Consider the following 21373-nt stretch of genomic DNA (forward strand, 5'->3'; position numbering starts at 1 on the left):
GGGACTTTTATCTTTCTGTTTGGGGGATAGGTAGGGGGTGAGTGAACACAGTTCCAGTCATCAGAAGAGGGAGGCCTGAAAAGTGTGGACCTTTCAGTTCTCAAATTTGTTGCACCAACCGGCTGAGCTAATGCTTATCTTGATGCTGTTATGTTAACCAGTTTAAAGGGGTGTAACAGGACACGCCAGAAGTCAGCTTTTCTATAAAATGTTGGAGGGGAGTTTAAATGAATATTTTTTTTTATGTTAATGTCTATCTGCTAGGCATTTATTTCATGAACCCCTTTGTAGCTTGGATTCTGAAAGACTGAGGAGGACTCAGGCTCTGTCTCACGACCAGAATTCTGGTTTGCTTCAGAAAGCAGGGTGCAGCGTGTCTGGCAAGTGCCTACCACACTCTGCATGCCTGGGGTGGGTCCTTCTTGGCGGTGGTCTCTCCCTCTGCTCCTCAAGCCCTGCAGGAGCCCCACCCCAACCCTCATTGTCCATCCTTTTCCTATGACTTAACAAAATTGGTTTTTCTGACCTATGAGTCAGATAGTTGGAAAATTCTTGATCAGAACTCTGAGGGTTTTTTGGACTTAATTATTATTATTTTTCTTACTGAAGTATAGTTGCAGAACAATGTTATGTAAGTTATAGATGTACAATATAGTGATTCACAGTTGTAAAGATTATAATCCATTAATAGTTATTATAAAATATTGGCTATATTCCCTGTGTTGTATAATATATCCTTGTAGCTTATTTATTTTATACAAAGTACTGGTACCTCTTAATCCCCTGCCTGTATATCGCCTCCTCCACACTGATAACCACTAGCTTAGATCAGAACTCTCTTAGAGCTCTCAGATCCCTAAATTCAAGAAGAAAAAGGCGCATCCCTGGAGCCAACTGTCCTGTTGGAGACCAGGAATTGCAGCCTGAAGAAGGTTTCTTCCCAAGGTGTCACAAGGGAGATGTTTGTAGGGGCTGGGTTTATTATGTAGTGTTTGCAAGTTTTCCTTGCACCTTAGTAGCCCCTCCTCACCTCCCTGAGGAAGAAAAAACCAACAGAGGGAATTGTTCTTCTGGACAGGCATTCGTTTCCCCATTTTTGCCTACCTTTAGCCACTTGCCTTGGAGAAGGCAATGGCAACTCACTCCAGTACTCTTGCCTGGAAAATCCCACAGACGGAGGAACCTTGTGGGCTGCAGTCCATGGGGTCGCTGAGGGTCGGACACGACTGCGCGACTTCACTTTCACTTTTCACTTTCATGCATTGGAGAAGGACATGGCAACCCACTCCAGTGTTCTTGCCTGGAGAATCCCAGGGACAGGGGAGCCTGGTGGGCTGCCATCTGTGGGGTCGCATAGAGTCAGACACGACTGAAGCAACTTAGCAGCAGCAGCAGCAGCCGCTTGCCTTGGTTTCCTTAGAAGTTCCAGCTGCCACCGGGAAACTAGTAGTAAGGACAGTGCTTTTCCAGCGCCCCCTGCTGGCTGCTCCGCGCTCACCCCCGTTTCCCCTCCTTCTAGAAACGAGGAGCGGAGTAAGAAGCCTGGCACGCCGGGCACCCCGGGCTCCCACGACCTGGAGACGGCGCTGCGGCGGCTGTCCCTCCGCCGGGAGAACTACCTCTCAGAGAGGAGGTTCTTCGAGGAGGAGCAGGAGCGGAAGCTCAGGGAGCTGGCGGAGAAGGGCGAGCTGCTCAGCGGCTCCCTGACGCCCACCGAGAGCATCATGTCCCTGGGCACACACTCGCGCTTCTCTGAGTTCACCGGTTTCTCCGGCATGTCGTTCAGCAGCCGCTCCTACCTGCCGGAGAAGCTTCAGATCGTCAAGCCGCTGGAAGGTGATCACAAGGGGCCTCGGCCCCTCTCTGCCCTCCTCAGCGACTCCCTGTGGTCCCTGATCCACCACCGGAAAGCGGGCAACCTCTGTAACGCCTACTCCTTTTTCTTCCGCGATAGCCACCCCCGCTGCTGGTTTGAGTTCCTCTGAGGGCCCCAGCCTCCACCTCTCCCGTTGCAGGTTTGGAAATACAGCCCAGACTAACCTCCATCAGCTAAGCCAAAGAAAAGAAAACGTGTTTGGCCCTGGTTTCCTAATTCTTTTGCATTCAGAATCTTTGAAATACAAACGGTTAGGGAAGGCAGAGGCGCTCCTGACATCCTCAGAAGTCAGTTAGGTCAGGTGAGAGGGCTCTGAGGAGTGTAGAGAATTGATGCTTTGACTTTTCAGAAAATTAGGTGTCAGGGAGGGGGTGCAAAGCAAACGGTGTTTTAAGCTGTTTATTCAGTAGCCATGAGAAAGCAGTTTCCTGTTTGTTGACTCACATGTTCTGCTTTGATCTTCAAATAAAAAGGGTGTGGCTTTCTTCAGATGCAGAGTGTTCTGAGCAAGGCTTCTAGACCTCCACAGTTTGGGGGCCGGGAAGGGGGTGGCTGTGAAGGAGAGTGAGCTCTGTACCTCCTTAAGCCTACCTTTTCCAGGGGCCATTCAGATTTAGGTATCAGGAACACCCTAGATGATTAAACTCATGGAAGCACTTTTCTTTCTTTCTGCTTTCAGCATTATAAAGTATGTTCCCTTTACTTATCACTGCCCTGCTAAGAACCATCAGGTGTTTGTAATATTCATTTTTTCCCCTACTTTAGTTTGAAAACCTATGGGAGTTTGAGAAGATATTTTAATTCTGTATTATATTCTGTATTATATATCTAATGCAAAGCCAAATCAAAATTTCTGTAAAGGCAGTATTTCTCAACTTCTTTAAGAACCCATTTTAGACATTAATTCCTAATCTATTCCCTCAGAAAATTTAATGTGATAGATATACTGTTTATGTATTATACGTGTATCTGTGCCTTAAAAGAGTACAGTTATTCACCCCAAAAGAACCAGTTTTCAGCCCTGGAGTGGGGGCTGGAGTGTCACCTCTGTTAGGATGCATGCTGTAAGATGAGCTTGTACTTGTTAAAGATCCAAGAAATGTTGGGTCCCCTATTCTGAAAAGGAAGGAAGAGGGTGGGCAAACATTCTTTTTCATGATTACTTCTAATTGTATAATGTAGGTCCTTCTTAGATTTCAGAAGAGGGATAGCTCATCCTTTTTTATTTAATTTATTCAGTTGTAAGCTTGGTGATTGTTTTCTGATTCACTATTATGTCTGTTTTTCTTTCAATAAAATTTTTCATTTCTGGAATTTTACTTTTTGCCTTTCTTTTCTTTTTTCTCCTTTGTCTCTCAAAGGTCATTGGAATTTATCATCTCTATCTTGTCTGCTTTCTACATTTTACTTTGTGTTTCATTGATCATCTAAGGATATGTTTTTGACTGGTTTTCCAAGCATATTTTAGAAGAGTTTTTTTAAGAAATTATTTTGACCAAGTCATTCTTTTCTCTTTTAGTCTTGTGACATGGATAGCAGTATTTCTATGATAAATTAATAGAATAAGAAGAAATCCCATTAGATTTGCAAGATAAATTTCATCTATAGAACTCTGTTCACCAGGAACCTGTATTACTACCATTAAAAAGTCGTATCTTATCAATATGGGCTGTAAGGTATTCTCATGATAGAGTCTATCCTTCTGGCTCCATTTTATAGTCCTCTGACTTCTTAACTGTTTACAATACAATCAACTTTTTTTCTTCCTCTGCAATTACCTTTTTGTGTTACTGTGTTTAATTTGATATGATGGAGTAATGACATAGAAGTATGCCTGATGCTGGGTTCATTATAGCTCTAACTGTGGTGCTGGCTAAGTTACTTCACCTTTTTGAGCCCTGTTTCACATACTGTAAAATAGCGCTCACATCTGCCACACAAGATTGTGGCAAGGAATAAACGTGATGTGTTTTGTATTATGCTCAGCATCTGTTAGGTACTTATTAACTTGTAGGCGCCTCGAACTTGTCCCTGTTCCGTTAACTCAGGTAAAAAGGCTATCCTCACCAGTGTTGAGACCAACCAGCATTGTGCTGGTGCCATGTTCTTACATCCTTTTTCATTGGACCACCAAGAAGCTGATAGGATTCCCATGTTCTCCAGTGACCCAGGTAAATGTACCTGGGGTGAGGCCTCTGGAGAATGTTGGCTGGGATCATAGCAGATAGCCAATCTATGTCTTCCGTCTTCCTTACCTGTTTAATTAATCTTGCTATCTGCTCATTGGTGTCAGCCAAAATAGATGGGCTAGGTGTTTTGTCTCTTCACCTTACCTTACACGTTTTAAGTAGGTGAAGAACAAACAAAACATTCAACCTAGAGAGAGATATATCTGCATTAAAACGATGAGTCGGACAGTATTTTTTTCCCCTCTATTTTGCTCTTCCTTTCTAATTATAACCAGATAGCATTTCCAAATAAACAAGTTAATATGTTTAGGGAAAAGCACACACTTCCAAGCTGTCCATTATCCAGCAAGTTTAGTTCTAACTTTTAAGCCTCAGGTGCCCTGCTGACATAAATGGATTGAGTCTTCTTCTCCTTTGGTGACATGAAAACCTTTTAGTTAAAAGAATGGGGTGTGGAAAGAAAGCACACAGAAGGAAAAGAGTAGTAACTGTAATTATGTTTTTGCCCTATCCACACCCTGCTCCATAGGCCTTCATCTTGGTGCTGACTAGGAGCACAACATTTTCTCTTTTTGCCTGCCTGACCCCAGCGTCGTTAACATGTGGGCGGGAGAAGGTGATGGTAATGGGAGGTGGGGTAAAAAGCCAAGTATTATGCATCTTTCAGCATAATCTTTCCACTGCAGTCTCACTAGATTTCCTTGCTCTGCATTTTCAGGGAATGCAAATAACTCGGTGTACTTTGTAGGCTATTTAACTCCAAATAGCAACTCTCTGTAGCCTCATTGGTGTCTTGGACTCATGCACGGGGTGGGGAAAATGGGGCAGCCTGTTAAACAGATGGAAGATGGAGGCCCACCGGACTCTTTTCTGGGCCTAGACCTCCAGCCCCACTGGGTTCTTTCCTGGTGGATCGTAAATGTCTAGAACCCTCTTCAGATGGATGGGGAGACCCGACACTTCCTTGACACAGTTCTTCACTTTCCAGTGTGTTTGCTTTGCCTTTTGTCCCCTTCCAAAGGTAGAGGTGGTGTGGCCACATTGCACCTGGGGATTTCTCATCTTCCTTCTGAGCCCTGGTTGTGCTGCTCCAAGCTAGGTATCAAAATTCTGTGTTTAAAATTTCTCCCCAGTACAATTTTGTTACCAGGAATGTGGATGTGTGAAGAGTGAACACAAACAGTGGGCCCATTTTGGATTACTATGCATGGAGGTCCCCAGGAGTGGCAGGAGAAACCCCAGTGGCCGGAAACCCCATTGCATCTCCTGGCAGGCCCTGGACACCCATGAGGAAGTTCCACTGCCCACTGTGTATTCCTCCAGATTCTCATTGAGCCCAGGTTCCTGGCTGGAATGCTGATGGCCTTGCTTGTTTTCAGACCTGTGGTTTGGGGAGGGAAGTGGGGTGAGTTTGTGGCAAGAACTAGGCCTTTAGCACTGAACACTGGCTATGCTACAACTAACTCAGTGACTTTGGAAGTTAGGTAACTTCAGTGAACCTCTGTCTGTGAAAGTGCGGGTCATAATACTTAACCATGACGGGTGGTTTTGAGGAATGAGTTGAGGTGATACATATAAAACAAGCTGCCCTGCTGACATGTCTCTGTACAGGGTATCTTTTTAAGAAATAGTGCCATGGAACCTAAGACTTAGAATCCCATGGACAGGTTTATTTCATTATATGCACCTTTGGTCTTTTTTCTTTTCTTTTTTGCGTTTAGAATATTTTCCATTTTTATTCAGTAGATTCCAGTTAAGTAGGTTGCTATTGTACTTGTGACACTTAATGCCGGGATAAACTCCAAAGTGTGTATGACTTTTTTCTGTTTTAAGTGGATTTCAAGTCATCCATCTGCAAAACCCTTTTAAGACTCCTAGGCTGAGACTATCCGATGAGAAATTATTTTGTAGCAGTGTTTTGGAGGCAGTGCACTCAACTGGGCACAGCAGAGGGTTGGAGAGCGCAGTTACATTCCTGGACCGCTTCCTGGCCCCACTGCCTGCCTGCCTGCCTTTCCCTCTTCTTTTATCTTGACTCCTGAGCTGCTGGCTCCTGGCCTCCCTAGTTCCCCTTTCTGATGTTCCCCAGGGCAGCATGGAGGGATCCCTGCCCTCCTCACAGAGGATGCCCTCAGGAAACCATCAGTGACAGTCTGAGAGGTTATTTGTGCAGGAAGACTCTTACATTTTCATGCTTGAGCACCACTTTCAAAGTCTCTCTGTTGAGTTTGGCATGTTTTCAGTGTGGCCAGCTTTTTCATCTGTGGAATGGGGATAGCATGCCCAGCCTCATGGGCCGGGCACTCAGAGCCATGTGAGGGGTAATAATGTCCTAAGGGGGAAACAGTTGTTCTGGCAGGTGGATTGGGCAGAATCCTGGCACAGAGCAACATGCTAAAGGATCTGAGATGTTGTTCTTCAGTACATACACTTCTTAGCCCAGGCTTCCTAAGAAGGCTTGGTCTTGTTACTCTGTGAATACCTGGCATCCTCAAGGTCCTCAGGGACATACTCTGGTGTTATTACAGACCTTACACCATGTCATCTGAGTCTCAGGGTCTGGTGTCATTGAGGAGATTGGCTTCTCTGCTTCAGACCTCTGGGTGGACTTGCATGTTCTTAAATCACATCTCTTTAAGCCAATTCCCACTCCCCAAACCTGCAGCCCATGAGGGCTGCTGGCAGCGTACAGAAAACTTAGGTAAAGGAGGTGACGGCCGTGCCCACCATTTATCCGTGTGCTGTGATCATTTCTTTTTGCTTTTCTCTTGTTGTGGGTGCCTAGAATTGGTTTGGCATCATCTTATTCTGTTTCTGCTGTCTTCCCTGTTCCCAGCATTGTGTGCTTGGCGTAGAATCCACACATATCCACCCCCGCTCCCCGCCCCTCTTTCTGTGCTTGTCGTGCTTATTTTTTCCTCTTCTATGTCCAAAGTGATTCTGTGTTGAATTTGGGGGTTGACATTAGTTGCTTAAAATAAAGAGTTTGTCACCCAACATCCTTGACACATAGTATGATGTTAATTTTACTTTGTTAAAAAAATGGATTTTTACCCTGGGATTGGTGCTCCTTCTGGGCATGGAAGGGGGTTGGCACCTGACACACAGCAGGAGAGGGGCAAGGCAATTCCGTGGGTGTCCCTCCCTGAGTCCACCTGCAGCGCCCAGGGCCCCCTGGGCTCGCACTCCATGCTGGAGGGTGGTGAAGAGCCATCAGCTTAGACTCCCATCCTAATCCTCTCTTCTCCCTGTCACCCCCTTCCCCCCGCCCTTTCTCCTTGCAAGGTTCTGCCACCCTTCACCACTGGCAGCAGTTGGCCCAGCCTCACCTCGGGGGCATTCTGGACCCCCGGCCTGGTGTGGTCACCAAGGGCTTCAGGACACTGGATGTTGACCTGGACGAAGTGTACTGCCTTAACGACTTTGAAGAAGACGACACAGGTGACCACATTTCCCTCCCAGGCCTAGCTACCTCCACGCCAGTTCAGCACCCAGAGACCTCAGGTGAGAGGTCCCGAGCACGTGTGACTGTCTCAGGCAGCAGAAGTTACCCAAGCCGGCCTCAGGCTTTCCCAGAGGAGATGCAGGAGCCGCCAGCGGCCGAGGAGGAGGAGGAGGAGGGGTCTGGTGAGGGCACCGCCATCAGTCCTGTAAACCTGGCACCTCTACCGGAGGCAGAGTTCCAGGCCATTCTCACTTCCGTTCCGAGCACCATCCGTAGTGGCTCTCTGTCTGTAGCTTCTGCTCGTCTGTGTGGGTGATGATGAAAGCACTCCCATCGTGGGGTTCCGTTTGTTAATAGAGTCTGATGCCTCCTTTTGTAACAAATGGGTGCGGCTCCTCGCCCATCTTGGAGGTGCATGGCCCAGCAGGCTCTTAAAGGGGAGCAGGAAAGGCTGCTAAAAAGAAGTGGATTATTGCCCCGTCATTCCCCCTCAGTCCTGAGCATCAGCTCCCCATTTCTGTTCTGGGTTGCTTCCCACGTCTAAGGGGCAGCTTCTCGAGTCCCCTGATGACCTCCAAACTGAGCTGAGCTGGGCAATTTTAGGGGAAATTTTGAGTGCTGGAATGTTCAAAAGGTTAATGAGAGAATGTGTTACCTGCATGATATATTAAAATTGGAAGAAGCCCAGAAAGTGTTCAGGATTTCAGACAGCACTTCAGAGATCAGCCTGTCCATTTCCTAACTGTAGTGAAGATACGTGTGTTTTCGTTCCAGCTAATACATGTGTTCAAAATGGATTTTTTAAAAGTGCTTTAGCAATTCTCCTTAATCCAGCAAACCCTAAGAGGATGTTAGTAAGCTTTTTTAGAGAGAGAATTCTAGATGAATCTGGAAAAAGAGCTGTGCCTGATCTCTGTGTTCTCCCCACCCACTCCCCCACCCCCAGTATTAAAGTTATGACCATGAGTTTGCAGAATTACACATCCTAGGGGTCACTGGGATGCAAAGCTTTGTGCTCGGGGGCCCTGGGATCACAGGATCACATGGGTTACTATTTACCCAGACTTCCTGGACCTCCTCATTGCTTGGGCTGAGGGGGAGAGACCCAGATAAAGAAGAATTAACCCAATGTCATCATTCTAATGACATTTCCAAGTCACCAGGTTTGAGAAGAGCACATTCATCTTTGTGACTGACAATTTTCATTCATGGAAGGTTCAACACTCCACTTATAGTACAGAGCAGGTGAGAGCTGAGGTTCATGGTGGTGTCTCCCATCCCCTGGGTAAGTTCACACACCTGTGGCCAAGGGACTCTTTTTAAAATTTTTTTTTTCCTTTGACATAAACTTTAGGTATCATCAAGTAAAAAGATTGTTTAACACCTAGGTATATTTTTATCTTTTAGCCATTAAGTTACCAGATTAAGCTTGCAATGGAATGAAAATGTTCATTATTTAGAATCTTCTCACAAAGAGGAAACCAGCTTAGGTATTGTTACCTCCTTTTGTCATCAGCATTGGTGCCCTTCTGGAAAGCAGACAGTGGTGTAGGAGACGCTGTGTCTGCTGATTCTGTGACTGAAGTGGCAGGCATTGTGTCAAGTGTGGTGACCCCTCCCTGCAGCCTGACAGGTGAAACAGAAGTGAATGCTGTGAGTTTAAAGAAGCACCATTAGGTTCATCTTTGAAAAATTGTAGAGAAGGAATAAAGCTTATCAAGTCAGCTAAGAATATCCCTCTGAGAGCAGCGAGGGCAAGGGGACCAGGTATGAGGAGCTAAGTCCTGACCACTTTCCTAACCACACACAAAGGCATGTCTGTTGCTTCTTCCCTCCTTCCTCAAACCTGGAACAAATCCATCCCAACACCTCTTGAGAAGAGCACACAAACCGCCAGTGGAAACTGTAGAGGGGTCACATTGGAAGTGTGCGGCCAAAAAGAATGAGATTGCTGAAGGGAATTTAGAGAAGGTCTGATCATCTAGACAAGGGTTCTTCTGAGATTGTTTTCAGAGTAAGGTGTGTCAAAAGTTCTGTGCAGGAGGGAAAGGCTTGGCTAATGATTTGGCTGTTTTTCCCCTGTGGGGAATGATGGGACCATTTTGATTCTTGGAACGTAAGAAGCACATCACTCGGTGTAAATCAGCCCAGGGACCCTGAGTGACATTATGCACATAATCGTGGAGTCATGGGCAGACAGATAAGCTTCCACGGGGAGGCCTGGGGCATCCTCCGTCTTGGGATTTGTACTCAGGCTGGCCTGCTCTCTGCCTTGGTCTCCCCTTTCCTGTTGCCAAACAGCACAATTCCAGGAGCTGCCATCTGCCTGGGAAGACTTAGTAGGCAGAACCTTTGAAGACAGAAGGTGGTTAACCTTTCTTTTCTAACAACTGGTATTATGGGAGGAAATTGGGAAAACTTGTGTATTAGGCAGTTTTGTCTGGAGCCTGCTTTCTCATGGAGAAAACATTTTGAGTGCTGAAAAATATTTATTAATATATTTTAATGTATTATTGTATCATTATTTGATTTTTATAATCCCATGTCTTTAAAAAGGATGAATCCTTGTTATATATGTAAATAATTTAGATGATTAAAATGGATTATGATAAACAACTTTTAGATTATTAGTTTTACTTTATTTCAGTAACATATTTTGTTTTAATTCATAAAGTGTACTTTTATCAGAAATAATCTCATACCGTCAGTGTTTCGAATTTTAGGTATTTGTGTGTAGCGAAGAGCCTGCATGTGGTAAAGGTTAAAGATTAGAGTTTAAAATCACACAGTTAGGTCAGCAGATGGTGGTTTGGATGGACAGTCCAGTTGAATTACCTGGATGCCTTGATTCTTAAAGGGAAGACAGAGGCAGGATTAAAGCAACATATAAGAAAGTAAAGGTCAGCTTATTTAATACTCATACACATGGAGACCATTTCCAGTGGGAGAAATTCCTAAAACAGACTCCTACACATCATGGCAGCCTACCTGGCAGTGGTTCTGCAGTAGAGCTGTATTATCTATGGGGCTGAGGTCCTAAAGTAAGTGTTGAAAGTAAAAATCTCATTTGGTCAAAAGTACCCTTGGAAATCCCTGAAGGTACAGGTCTTCGGCCCCTCAGAAGCAAAAGCCAAGAACTAGCTTCCTTTGTAGCTTTCTTATTTGTGACACAGGCACAGGCTCTGCTCAGGCGAGTTACTTGAAGGGAAGGGAACAGCTGAAAGAAGCAGACGATTAAGGAACTGAGTGTCACTCCAGCCTCCTCTGGGGCGGGGCTGGTGTGAACAAAGCCTCCATTGGGCATTCTCTCACACTGGTCAGTCCCACTGGGGAAGCAGGAACCAAAGGGGCTTGTGAGGGAACGTTGGCCATTGAGACCTGAGGAATCTGAAAGGAAAAGTCTGGTACATTCAATTCACAGACCGTTGGGTCTGGGAATGTTCCTTCTTGTCTCTGCCTAGAGAGCTGAGGGAGTTCCCACTCAGATGGCCAGACTTTTCAACCTTGCTCTGGTGTATAGCAGTTAGAGGAGTTTGGTCATGGTGGACAGAACCAGGATCTGCTCGCACCCCTGTATTAGGAGATGTTAAGGAAGTCCTGTGCTCTTGCATCAAAGTATATACTACACAACAGCAAAACAGGCCAGGGCAGCCTGAAATGGAAAAATGAATGAAGAATTGCTTTATTGACTTGTCTCAAACAGCATGGAGTCAACCCTACTTAAAATTTCCAGAATAAGCCTGCTCTCTGAAAGCTTTCTCTAGGATCCTCATCTCTGAAAACCACAGGAGGGTGCTCTAGTGCTGGGAGGGGCACCCACGTGGACTGCTGAGCGGATATTTGCACTCAGCCTTTTCTAAAGTGAAGGGCCCTTGAGGGAGCACGTGGGCGGGAACTGAGTTTCAGGTTTGTTGTCCAGTTGCACCACCTAGTGATGCCCTGGAGAAGTACACCTTTAAACTGGCTCCAGGAGCACCAGCTGGATGAACTTGGGGCAACTTAGCCAGGCCAGCTCCCCACACGTGTCGGTGGTTGCCACAGGACAGACAAGAAGGCAAGAGGGAATGGGATCCAGCTCTGTTGGCATCTTAAGACTCCAAAGAGATTTTTACATTTGCACTTTTGACTTTTTAATAGCATTCCAAAAAGTCACTTTATCTCCTGAAGATACCCCAGAAGCCACTTGAAAGAATTTCTGGTTCTGTCTGCCACACCATGAGATTATTCCTCTGTTAAGTCACTCTTTAGATGAAACAGAGAGTAGACAACGTGTTGCGGTGGGTCAACTTAACTTTTCATTTTTTTAAGTTTTGCAGGAACCAAAAGTTGTACAGAAGCCAGAATAAGATCTTGTGATGTGGTTTTCAGTCTCTGTGCTAGAAACCTTCCCAGAACCAATGGGCTGAATGTCTGCATTGGGGACTCATGGGTCTTTCAAACTGTAGATGGGGTTGTGTAGAAGAAATGCTTAAGAAGCAGAGAAAGAGAGTTACAGGCCCATGTTAAGCCTGGTACTAAGGGCTTTCAAATGTCATCTTGTAACACTGTGTAATTTAAAATCACTTTCATCTTTTTTTAAAAAAAGAAAAGATAAAAAGCGGTTCTGCTGTATCTGAAACTGCCTTTGTTTCCCTAATCCTCAGAGAAAAACACCTGGTAAAGCTACATTAGTCCCAAACAGCATTTATGTTAATGATGAAGCACAGGGCAAACAAAGGTTTATGGAGTTGTTCCCACATGGACTCATCACAGAACTTTTTTTCCCCAGAAAAATTCATGCAGAGACAATCTTGAATAATCAAGGATTAACTAAGTATAAAAGTTCGCTTTAATAGATTAGGATTTTGTACCAGTTTCAGAACCTGGAGGAGGAAGAACAAATAAAAATAATAAAGAATTAGGGGCTTGGGGGAGGAGAGGGGGAGAAATGCAAGTTCATTCCTAAATAAAATACTTGATGAAAGTATTTGTCAGTGTTTGTACTTCTAGCTCACAACACTGCGGTCCTCCAATCAGATTGAGAAAAAGAAGGAGGATTTAAGTAGGAAGTCAGAGCATTAAATCCAGGAAACCCCGTCCTTGGAGGCCTCATGTGAACAGCACAAGGTGAACTCACAGCACCTAAGGCAGGGCTTTGGGGTGCAATAGGGCCTGGGCCTTCTCCCTGAGCCCCTGCTCTCTGCCCTGAAGACTCTGTTAGCACCTCCTGCTTTGGGAATTTGCTCTCTCCTGTACACAGAACTGTAGGAATCAGCCCCTGACGGCTCTGTGGCGACTCACTCTCTCTGTGTTGTGTCCCAAGGAAGGGAGACGCTGCAGCGGCCCGGCGGGCAGTGGTGACTCAGAGAGCTGGCGGGTCCAGGCGTCCCAGTGGTATTGCAGAAGGGCTGAACCTCTGGCTTTGGCACTTTTGATTCTTGTTGATTTACCTCAGTCTTCTCAAGCTGTCCATCGCTTCGGGGGAATGATGACCTCTGAATTTTAGCAGCCTTTTCCTCTTCCCAAAACCCATTTGCATAAGATGGGTTTTGCTTCTGCTGATGCAACAGTGTCTAAAATGTCCCATCTCACACTAGCTGTTGTGATTGAAGATCCAATACGTAATGGGGTGGAGGAGGAGGTGAATGTGTGTGACCTTTTGATTTGATATTCTGGCCATGCGTTTAAATGGAGTATGCTTCTAAGTTTAAATCCAGCCTCGCTTTTGTTTGATTTTTTTAAAAATGTTCTCTCTCTTATAACTGTTCTGTCCTAATTACTTCTACTTACTGCATTTTTTTTCCCTCCCTCCCAAATAACCCATCATGCCTGTTATTTGGGATGCTTTTCTCAGGTTTTCTGTTGCTTTTGTTTCCAGACTTTATTGCAGTCAGAGAATCGTGATTGGTCGGTTGCCTTTTCTTCATAGTTTCTTCCGTTTTTGTTTTGCTCACAGTCATTTTTCAGTTATCTGAGTTCCTAAACCATTACTTTTTTGATTGAGAAACAAAGATGCATAAAGGCTATTTTTACATGTGTTTCCCACACCCCTCCTGCTTTGCCTGGAGCTCCTTGAGGCTGAGAGTTTGCTCTCGTGGCTGTGGTGCTGGCTGCCATGCCAGCGGCTATCAGAGCCTTCCTTGACACACAGAGATGACTTGGACCACAGTCATCAGGGCAAACCAGTCTTGCACAGCTCCTGAGTCACTGCCACCATTTTTGTGCTTTGGCTTTGTCCTGCCTGCCTTCAATTTGCGTGTCTCCAATATTTTTTTTATTTCATCTAGTTTCTTGTTTTTCCTTTTTCTTTTTTAAAGACACAGTCACCTGTGTGTGGATCTGTAGGTTTGGGGCACTGATCTCTTCTGGTTTGATTTCCTTTTTGTCAAATCCAAGAGAAAACTTGCCATAAAGAGCTAGAAGATTCTAGTTCCAGACTTTTGAATCTTCAGCGTGCTCATGGCCTCCAATATCCTAATCATTTTTCTCCCAGGAGGTCTCTGGGGGCTGAGAGGCTGCAGGGGTGGAGTTGGTGGGGAGGAGGGGATGACCCTAGACCTCACCATGCATGCTATTGGGAGCAACATTTTTTTTTTTTCTTTTGCATTTGAGTTATGAATGAGGATGACCTCTACAATCATGATATCTCCTGTAGACTCTATTCCTACTTCTTACCTGCGGTTTTCTGATGCATGGTCCTAAAGCTTCTGTGATTTACTTTGCTCCAGATCCTAGTCTTCAGCTGCCTTAACAACTCTTTGGAGCTTTCAAAGGAAATAAGTTGAGGACAACATACTCATTTTCATCAGAAACCAGCCATCCTAGAAATGGCAAGAAAGCAGCTCAGGGGAACTGGTGCTGCTTATAGTGCTGTGTACCAGCCCAGTCCTGGCAGAGAGTCTGGGCCCTGGGACTTTTGCCAGCAACGTTGTTGCTGAGGCAGCTGAGGCCCCATCTCCCTCCCTGCCGACCACAGATAGGCAGTAGTGGAGCCAGCTTCCTCAAGCCCCTTTTTGTGTAAACTGAAAAGGGAGCCCATGAGCCTTGCCCTGTTTCTAGGTGCAAGTGCCTCTCCCTGCCCTGCACCTCTCCCCTCCCCTTGGCAGAGCTTGGCACCTATCTGCCAATGAAAAGTAAAGCAACAAAAGAAGAAAGCCGGTTCAAATCTCTGAGGAGGGAACCCAAATTTAGCCCCAAGGGCCCTTTGGCCCTTCAAACTGGATCCACTACTGGCCAAAGAACGCTGATGGGAAACCCTGTCTGGATTGGGTTGGAAGCTGGAATTCGATGCTCTGCATGCCAGTGCTCAAAAGTGTGGTTGTTTTTGAGGGACCACCTTCGACCCAGAACATTCGTGTTTCACCTTCCTCGCCCAGATCCAGTTTACAAGGTAGCTCATCGCTTCTTGCATCTGTCGAGGGCCATGCGGGACTCTGACTTTTCTCGTGGGTGTACTTGGATGCAAGGACTATATTTTGTTCCTCCCCTCCCCCCAATTTAGCCCACCACCCTGGGAAGTGCATGTCACAGACCAACTCCACCTTCACCTTCACCACCTGTCGCATCCTGCATCCTTCAGACGAGCTCACGCGGGTCACACCAAGGTAAGGGACCCAGCCGTGGGGTGGGCAGGGTGGGGTGAGGTGGGAACACTCCCTGCGAGACTTAATGTCAAGGAAAGCTGAAGTAGCAAGAGGGTTGTTCAAAACCAACTCCAGCCAGTGGAAGCATCTCTCACCTGTTCAAGTCCCATCTCTTTTTTTGAATCAAGACCCCTATTGATTCATAGCCAGCACAGAATAGAGAGACCTGGACCCACTTTAAGTTGCTTTCGTATTGGCCATGAAAGATTCTTAGGCCCTGCCTCAACCAGCTGAAGTTCAGGGCACTACCGCAGGCTCTAAGGCCAAGTCTGTTGGCTTTTTGCCCCCAAATTTGCCAGTAGAACATGTTCTTTCACAGAATGGAGTTACTGAACCCTGTGGTAGCCCTTATGCCCCTGGAAATGGTCTCAGGAACCATGTATGCATCACAGCCACACTGTAACAGCCGAAATGATAAAACTTGAACAGAACCACATGCTTGATGTGGTCCATTTCCCTTGGATGCCTCCAAGAAGTGATAGAAGTTAGCACCATCTGACGAGAGGATTTGTGTGGCCTTGGCAGGGTTGGGGGAAGGGTCTGTTTGACTGGATTTCAGGCTTCCCAGAGCTTCTGGTGAAAGGGAAAATGGTCTCCCACAACATGGTGGTGTGACCCCCCTCAGCCATTTTCTCTGTGGTGCGAGGTGCCAGGATGAGTGGAAAGTATCTCACAGGAGGGAGGCGAGTTGGGCCAGCTCGGAGGGAGCAGCCACCCCAAGGAGCACCTTCAACTATGAATAATTCTCCACAGGTCATGTGAGGAGGACGACGAAGCAGCCCCAGGCCCTGTTGAGCTGAGAGCAGATGTAGGGCAGAGAGTGAGCCCACAGGCAAGGCAGGGGGTGAGCACACCGCCAGCAGGGCCTGCCTGGCAGGGCCCTGTGAAGGAGCTGTGTGTGCACGTGTGGCCGCCACTAACCCGCAACGTGGGCGTGGATGTGTCTCTGTGGTTGTGCCTGGCTAATTCGGCCTTGACAGCAGATACCCCTAACCTGTCTAAACACCCCAGTCAAGCCAAGTGCCAACACTAATACAGGTCTAACCAAGGTTCTTACCAGAAGGGGATCTCTAAATTTTAGCTTGTCTCCATCTCCCTTCCTGCCTCTGGAGAACCTGGCTTCCCCATCCCCCAGCTTTATGTTTGAAGAGATTGTGTTGAAAAGCAATGGACAGAGCTTCCCCTTGGGAGAGGCTGGTGCCCTGGCACTCTTCTGATGGCAGCTGTAGGACTCAACACTGCACCCCTGCCTTCTTCTCTAAGTCCTTATGGCCTCATCAGGGATGAAAAAGCCTGAGAAGTAAGTAGCAGGAGAAGGCTTTTTGCCTGAGTTTGAAAGAATGGCAGCCTGAAACAAAAATGGAAAATCTCTCTAGAAGTGGTTCTGTGACCAAGTACAGATTTTTTCCACCCTCGATTGCTTGTAGATCAGTTTTGTGGAAATCCACCTGTGCCTTTTGAAGACCCACCTTTTAAGCTTCAGGATCTGCTGTGGTTTCTAATCCCATGTTCCTCTGAGTGCTCCCCACCCACCAGCATCCCCACTCCTAAGCTTGTGTGAGACGGGCCTATTCTGGGTTCCTTACCATGTATAGACTGACCAGCAGTGAGGTCACTTGAGTGTGGAGCCAAATGATGCTGCAACTTGTACTTGGCTTTTGACCTGTCCTCCCACAGGAGGAGTCCCTGCTCTACTCATTCTGGGGATCTGCCCCAGAGCCTGTCCCCTCCCTCCCCTTTCCCTAAGTTGGTGCTTTGTCCAGGGTATGTGGCCCGTCCCTTGCCAGGCTGGGGAGAGAGGGCTCTATCCCCGAGTTACTGGGGACCACCCAGCTGCCTGTTCCCAGGGGCACCCGAAGCCCCTGCTGCGTCCTTAGGTAGGTGCCAGGGCAGGTCTTATGAGACCGTCAGAAGGGATGTTTCTGTGCCCCTCAGTTGCTCATCCAGCAACAGCTTAGGGGCTCTGTGCCTGGGGTCGGGGGGTGCCTCACTCCATCCCTGTAGCAGTTGTGAAAAGAGGGACCCTTCTGGTTTCCAGGCAGACAGCAATGCATTTCCCACTGCTGCCCTTTTGTTACACTTTCTGCCTTGATTCTCCTTACTGCTGAATCCCAGCTTCTAGAATCTAGTGGGCCCTCAGTCATATGTAAGTGGACAGAAGAATCTCTCCACTTTCCCTTTAGTAACCAGGTTTCACCACCCAGTGGGCCTTTTTCTAGGTGGCTCTTTAGATGAAGATCTGATGATACATGACATGTATCATCTGTCCCCCTATCTCCACTCATCAAAGTGGACTTCAGCACCCGCAGGAAGAGTACTGAAGGGCAGCAGGGTGCAGAGGAAACAGCACTGTAGTGGGAGTCAGGAGCCTGGGATCTGCTGCTGACTTGATGTGCACCTTCAAGCCTCAGTCTCCCCATTGCCCAGGGGCCCTCTCCACCTGCTTCAGCCACACCCAGAATCAACTCATACCGCAGAGCCCTGGTTAACATCTTACCTCAAGGAAATGGGTACTGGGAAGGAGTGCAGAAATTTGAGGAAATTGGTAGAGACAGAGCGCCTCTCTGCTGCAGGGCTTCCTGTCTTATCTTTGGGGTCACTCAGACTTGGGTTCGAATCCAGGATCTTCCACTGAGTAGCTGAGTGTGATGTTGAGTAAGTCACCTAATCTGAGCCTAATTTCCTCACTTGCAAAGCCAACAGTTGTACTCACCCTCTAGGGCTGAGAGAAGGGAATCACGTGCAGCTTCCTATTGATGTAAACCAGCCCCCCCAATTCAGAGACTCCACGGCCTCTACAGATGAGAGGGAGGATCAGACATGAAAAGAGGCATCCAGGGAACCTGGGTTGGAGGAGTCCCCTCAGTATGTCCCAGGCCTGCCCTGCGCCCCTGCAGGAGGCTGGCCCGGACCCTTTCCTTGGTTTTCCTGGGCATTTTCTGATCAGTGACCTGTTGTGTTTTCTTATCAGCCTTAACTCGGCCCCGACTCCGGCTTGTGGCAGCGCCAGCCACTTGAAATCCACACCAGTGGCCACGCCGTGCACTCCCCGGAGACTGAGCCTGGCCGAATCCTTCACTAACGTCCGTGAGTCCACGACCACCATGAGCACGTCCCTGGGGCTGGTGTGGCTGCTGAAGGAGCGGGGCATTTCCGCGGCTGTGTATGACCCCCAGAGCTGGGACAGGGCCGGTCGGGGCACCCTCCTGCACTCCTATACCCCCAGGATGGCAGTGATCCCCTCCACACCACCCAACTCGCCTATGCAGACGCCCACATCTTCTCCACCTTCCTTCGAGTTCAAGTGCACAAGCCCTCCCTACGACAACTTCCTGGCTTCCAAGCCAGCCAGCTCCATCCTGAGGGAGGTGAGGGAGAAGAAGGTGGTCCGGAGCAGTGAAAGCCAGACTGACGTGTCTGTCTCCAACCTCAACCTCGTGGACAAAGTCAGGAGGTTTGGCGTGGCCAAAGTGGTGAACTCAGGGCGAGCCCATGTCCCCACCTTGACTGAGGACCAGGGACCTCTCCTCTGTGGGCCCCCAGGCCCTGCGCAGGCCCTTGTCCCCAGAGGCCTGGTACCCGAAGGCCTGCCCCTCGGATGCCCTACTGTCACCAGTGCCATCGGTGGGCTCCAGCTCAACAGTGGCATCCGACGGAACCGCAGCTTCCCCACCATGGTGGGGTCCAGCATGCAGATGAAAGCCCCTGTGACACTCACCTCGGGCATCTTGATGGGTGCTAAGCTCCCCAAACAAACTAGCTTACGGTGAGGCTGGGAAGAGGCCCTTCCCCTAGAGGAGACCAGGCTGGCTCCCGCCTCCCTCTCCTCCCCCTGCCCTGCGCACGCTCCCTCTGCCCTCCTCTGTCCATCCCCTCCTGAGCTAGACAAATCAACCTCGTGCCTAATGGGGGCAGAGTGGAGACTCTGTAAAATGTGTACATAGGACTTGGAAACCTGTATCTGCCCTGCCCTTCCTTCAGATCCTGCAGGAAGCGCCCCAGCAGCGACATCACTCTTGAGGACCTAGCCTATGCTGGCGGCCGAGGGCAGGAGCAGCCGGGTGTCTTTCCTTCTTTCCTTTGAGAAGCACTGAAACCCCCAAGTGTGTTCTTATCCCATGGATAGGAAACCAGTGAATTTGTGGCTGCCTTCCAGAGCCACACTTCCTGAGCTGTCAGGTGGCACAGTGGTTCTGCCGCGCTGGCGTCACTGGGCACCTCGCCTCTCCCGCCCGTAAGAGCGTAAGGGGCCTCCGTCCGCAGCCACGTGCAGTTGCCGTAGCTTTCACGATGGAAGAGTTAGTTGTTCTTTCCTTCTGGGGCCCCAGCTTCTTTAAGACCTTCACTGCTCGGCCCCAACGGACGGTCGCTTCTTTTTTTTGACCTGTGACTTTTTCTTCTCATGCCTTCAATGCGAAGTCATCCTTCCATGTTTTGTAATCCACTGTCAGGCCAGATGTCTGACCTGAAAGAGAATGTATTTACACTCCTGCTGCACCGTTTGGCAGCCCCTGTGTGTTCTGTGTGATTTACTTTTTCCTTTTTTTTTTTTTTAATATATGCAGGGAAGTAATGGTACTAGATGGGAAGTCGCAGTAAAATGTTCTCTCTATGGTTCTGTGACACCAAAATACAAGTTTCGGACACACCAAGCAGCTAGTGAGATAGCAGCTTATTTCTGGGACCCAGTGTCACAACCAATTGATTAAAACCAGAGCCAACGTGACTTTAACAATAGGACCTTAAGGCAAAGGGGTCAGGAGAAAGGTGGTGAATGAAACTTGTCAACAGTGAAAGAGTAGAAACACGGCCAAAGGTAACACCAAACCAGTTCACAGAGAAACAAGGCTTTGGAGGTCCGCTAGTTCTGGTCTTTACTCTAGACCCGACACCCTTGAGCGTATTCTCACATCTGTGGTCTTCTGCTGCAGCCATTCAATATCCACATGTTTTGCCCTCTTGTTTCAGAAAAGAGCGGTCCCAGAAAAGCCCTTCGTGTCCTTGTGCCACTTTTTATCGTTAGGAAAAGGTAGAGGTGTTGTGAGAAGAACCATGAACAAACAGGGAGCCTGGTCCCATCCCTGTCATCCACCAAGTTTCAAACTTTTATTTATTGTTTGTGTGTGCTATATTTTAAACATTCTCTGTCCTATCCAGCTTGGTCACAGTGTGTCTGTGGCTTTCCAGTCCAAGCAGACCATTTATTTATTCTGAGCTGGGGACTGTACATCATGGTGCTCTGTGGCCATTTGTTCCAGATGTTTATGGAAGGATAACATCATATGCAAGTAAAATCATCATTTTGCACCCCCCATTCCCTTTTTCTTCCACCCCCTTGGCAAAAGATGTATCCTTCAATTGAGTGAGTGTGAACTTTTGTCCACAGAAGATACTTTGAGAAAGTTCCCAGGAGCAAGCTTCAGTCCCATGATTTCAGACTATTTATTCTCTGAACACGAGGGTGTTGGTTAATTATGTTTTCAACTCTCCTCTCTGTGGTATGTGTGCACTCACTGCACGGAACTTATATCTTTTTATTTGAATGTATTTTAAAGCAGTAGGTAGAATAACAAAGGAATATGAAAACCATGGATGGAATGGACCATTTTATGTATTCAGAGAGAGGAGCCACCCATCATCACAAAGGAAATACCCATGTAAAATTCAGCAATTGAGAGGTTGCAGTATTTAGTATAGTTAATAAATGATCAACATTGTGCAACCACTACCAAAAAGTGTGTTGTAATGCATCCAAAATCAACAATAAAATTTTATTTGCTGATGAATACCAATAAAATAAGATCAAATGATGGAAACCACACTGCTACTGATTTGTATTTTGTTCTTTGCATTGAGGAGTTGATCTCTGAAAGACATGAGGGATTCAGCTCTTGGGGGAACTTAAATGAAAGACATATACTTCTGTTGTATCCCGCCTTTCTTTTAATGTAATACTTTCCCTTAGACAAACTTCTAGTCAGAGCTGGAAGCACTCTCTCACTTTTCAGGGCTATATACTACTCTGTCGTGTACATGCCCACTGTGAATACATGTACACCCCCATGAACCTTTAAATTAATTCTAAACTTTCACTATCACAACACTGAAATGAAAAAATATTGCGTATATGTAATTTTCCACACACATGAACTTACCTATAGAATAAATTCCCAAATAGATGTTGTCAAATTGCCTTCCATAGGACTTGGTTGAGATTTAAAAACCAAGGACAGTGGAGGAT

The 21373-nt window shown here is 47.1% G+C and overlaps 1 protein-coding gene across 7 annotated transcripts in view; it reads left to right on the forward strand.

The window, feature by feature from the left end:
- The window catches only part of TRAK1 (trafficking kinesin protein 1), a 101171-nt gene extending 80229 nt beyond the window's left edge, over positions 1-20942 (forward strand). For 2 of the 7 annotated variants that reach the window (XM_070359274.1, XM_070359270.1), the window contains exons 13-16: positions 1520-1836; positions 7351-7692; positions 14991-15093; positions 18104-20942. In XM_070359274.1, the coding sequence (XP_070215375.1) occupies positions 1520-1836; positions 7351-7692; positions 14991-15093; positions 18104-18902 (1561 nt within the window). In that variant the 3' untranslated portion in view covers positions 18903-20942. Of the gene's footprint in view, positions 1-1519; positions 3191-7350; positions 7693-14990; positions 15094-15885; positions 15977-16213; positions 16987-18103 lie in introns of those variants that run through there. The other 5 variants (XM_070359275.1, XM_070359276.1, XM_070359271.1 and 2 more) reach the window with 5 other exon arrangements.
- The last annotated feature ends 431 nt before the right edge of the window (positions 20943-21373 follow it).

The sequence above is a fragment of the Bos mutus genome, chromosome 22 (genome assembly GCF_027580195.1).
Source record: "Bos mutus isolate GX-2022 chromosome 22, NWIPB_WYAK_1.1, whole genome shotgun sequence".
In the NCBI taxonomy this organism is placed as follows: Eukaryota; Metazoa; Chordata; class Mammalia; order Artiodactyla; family Bovidae; genus Bos; species Bos mutus.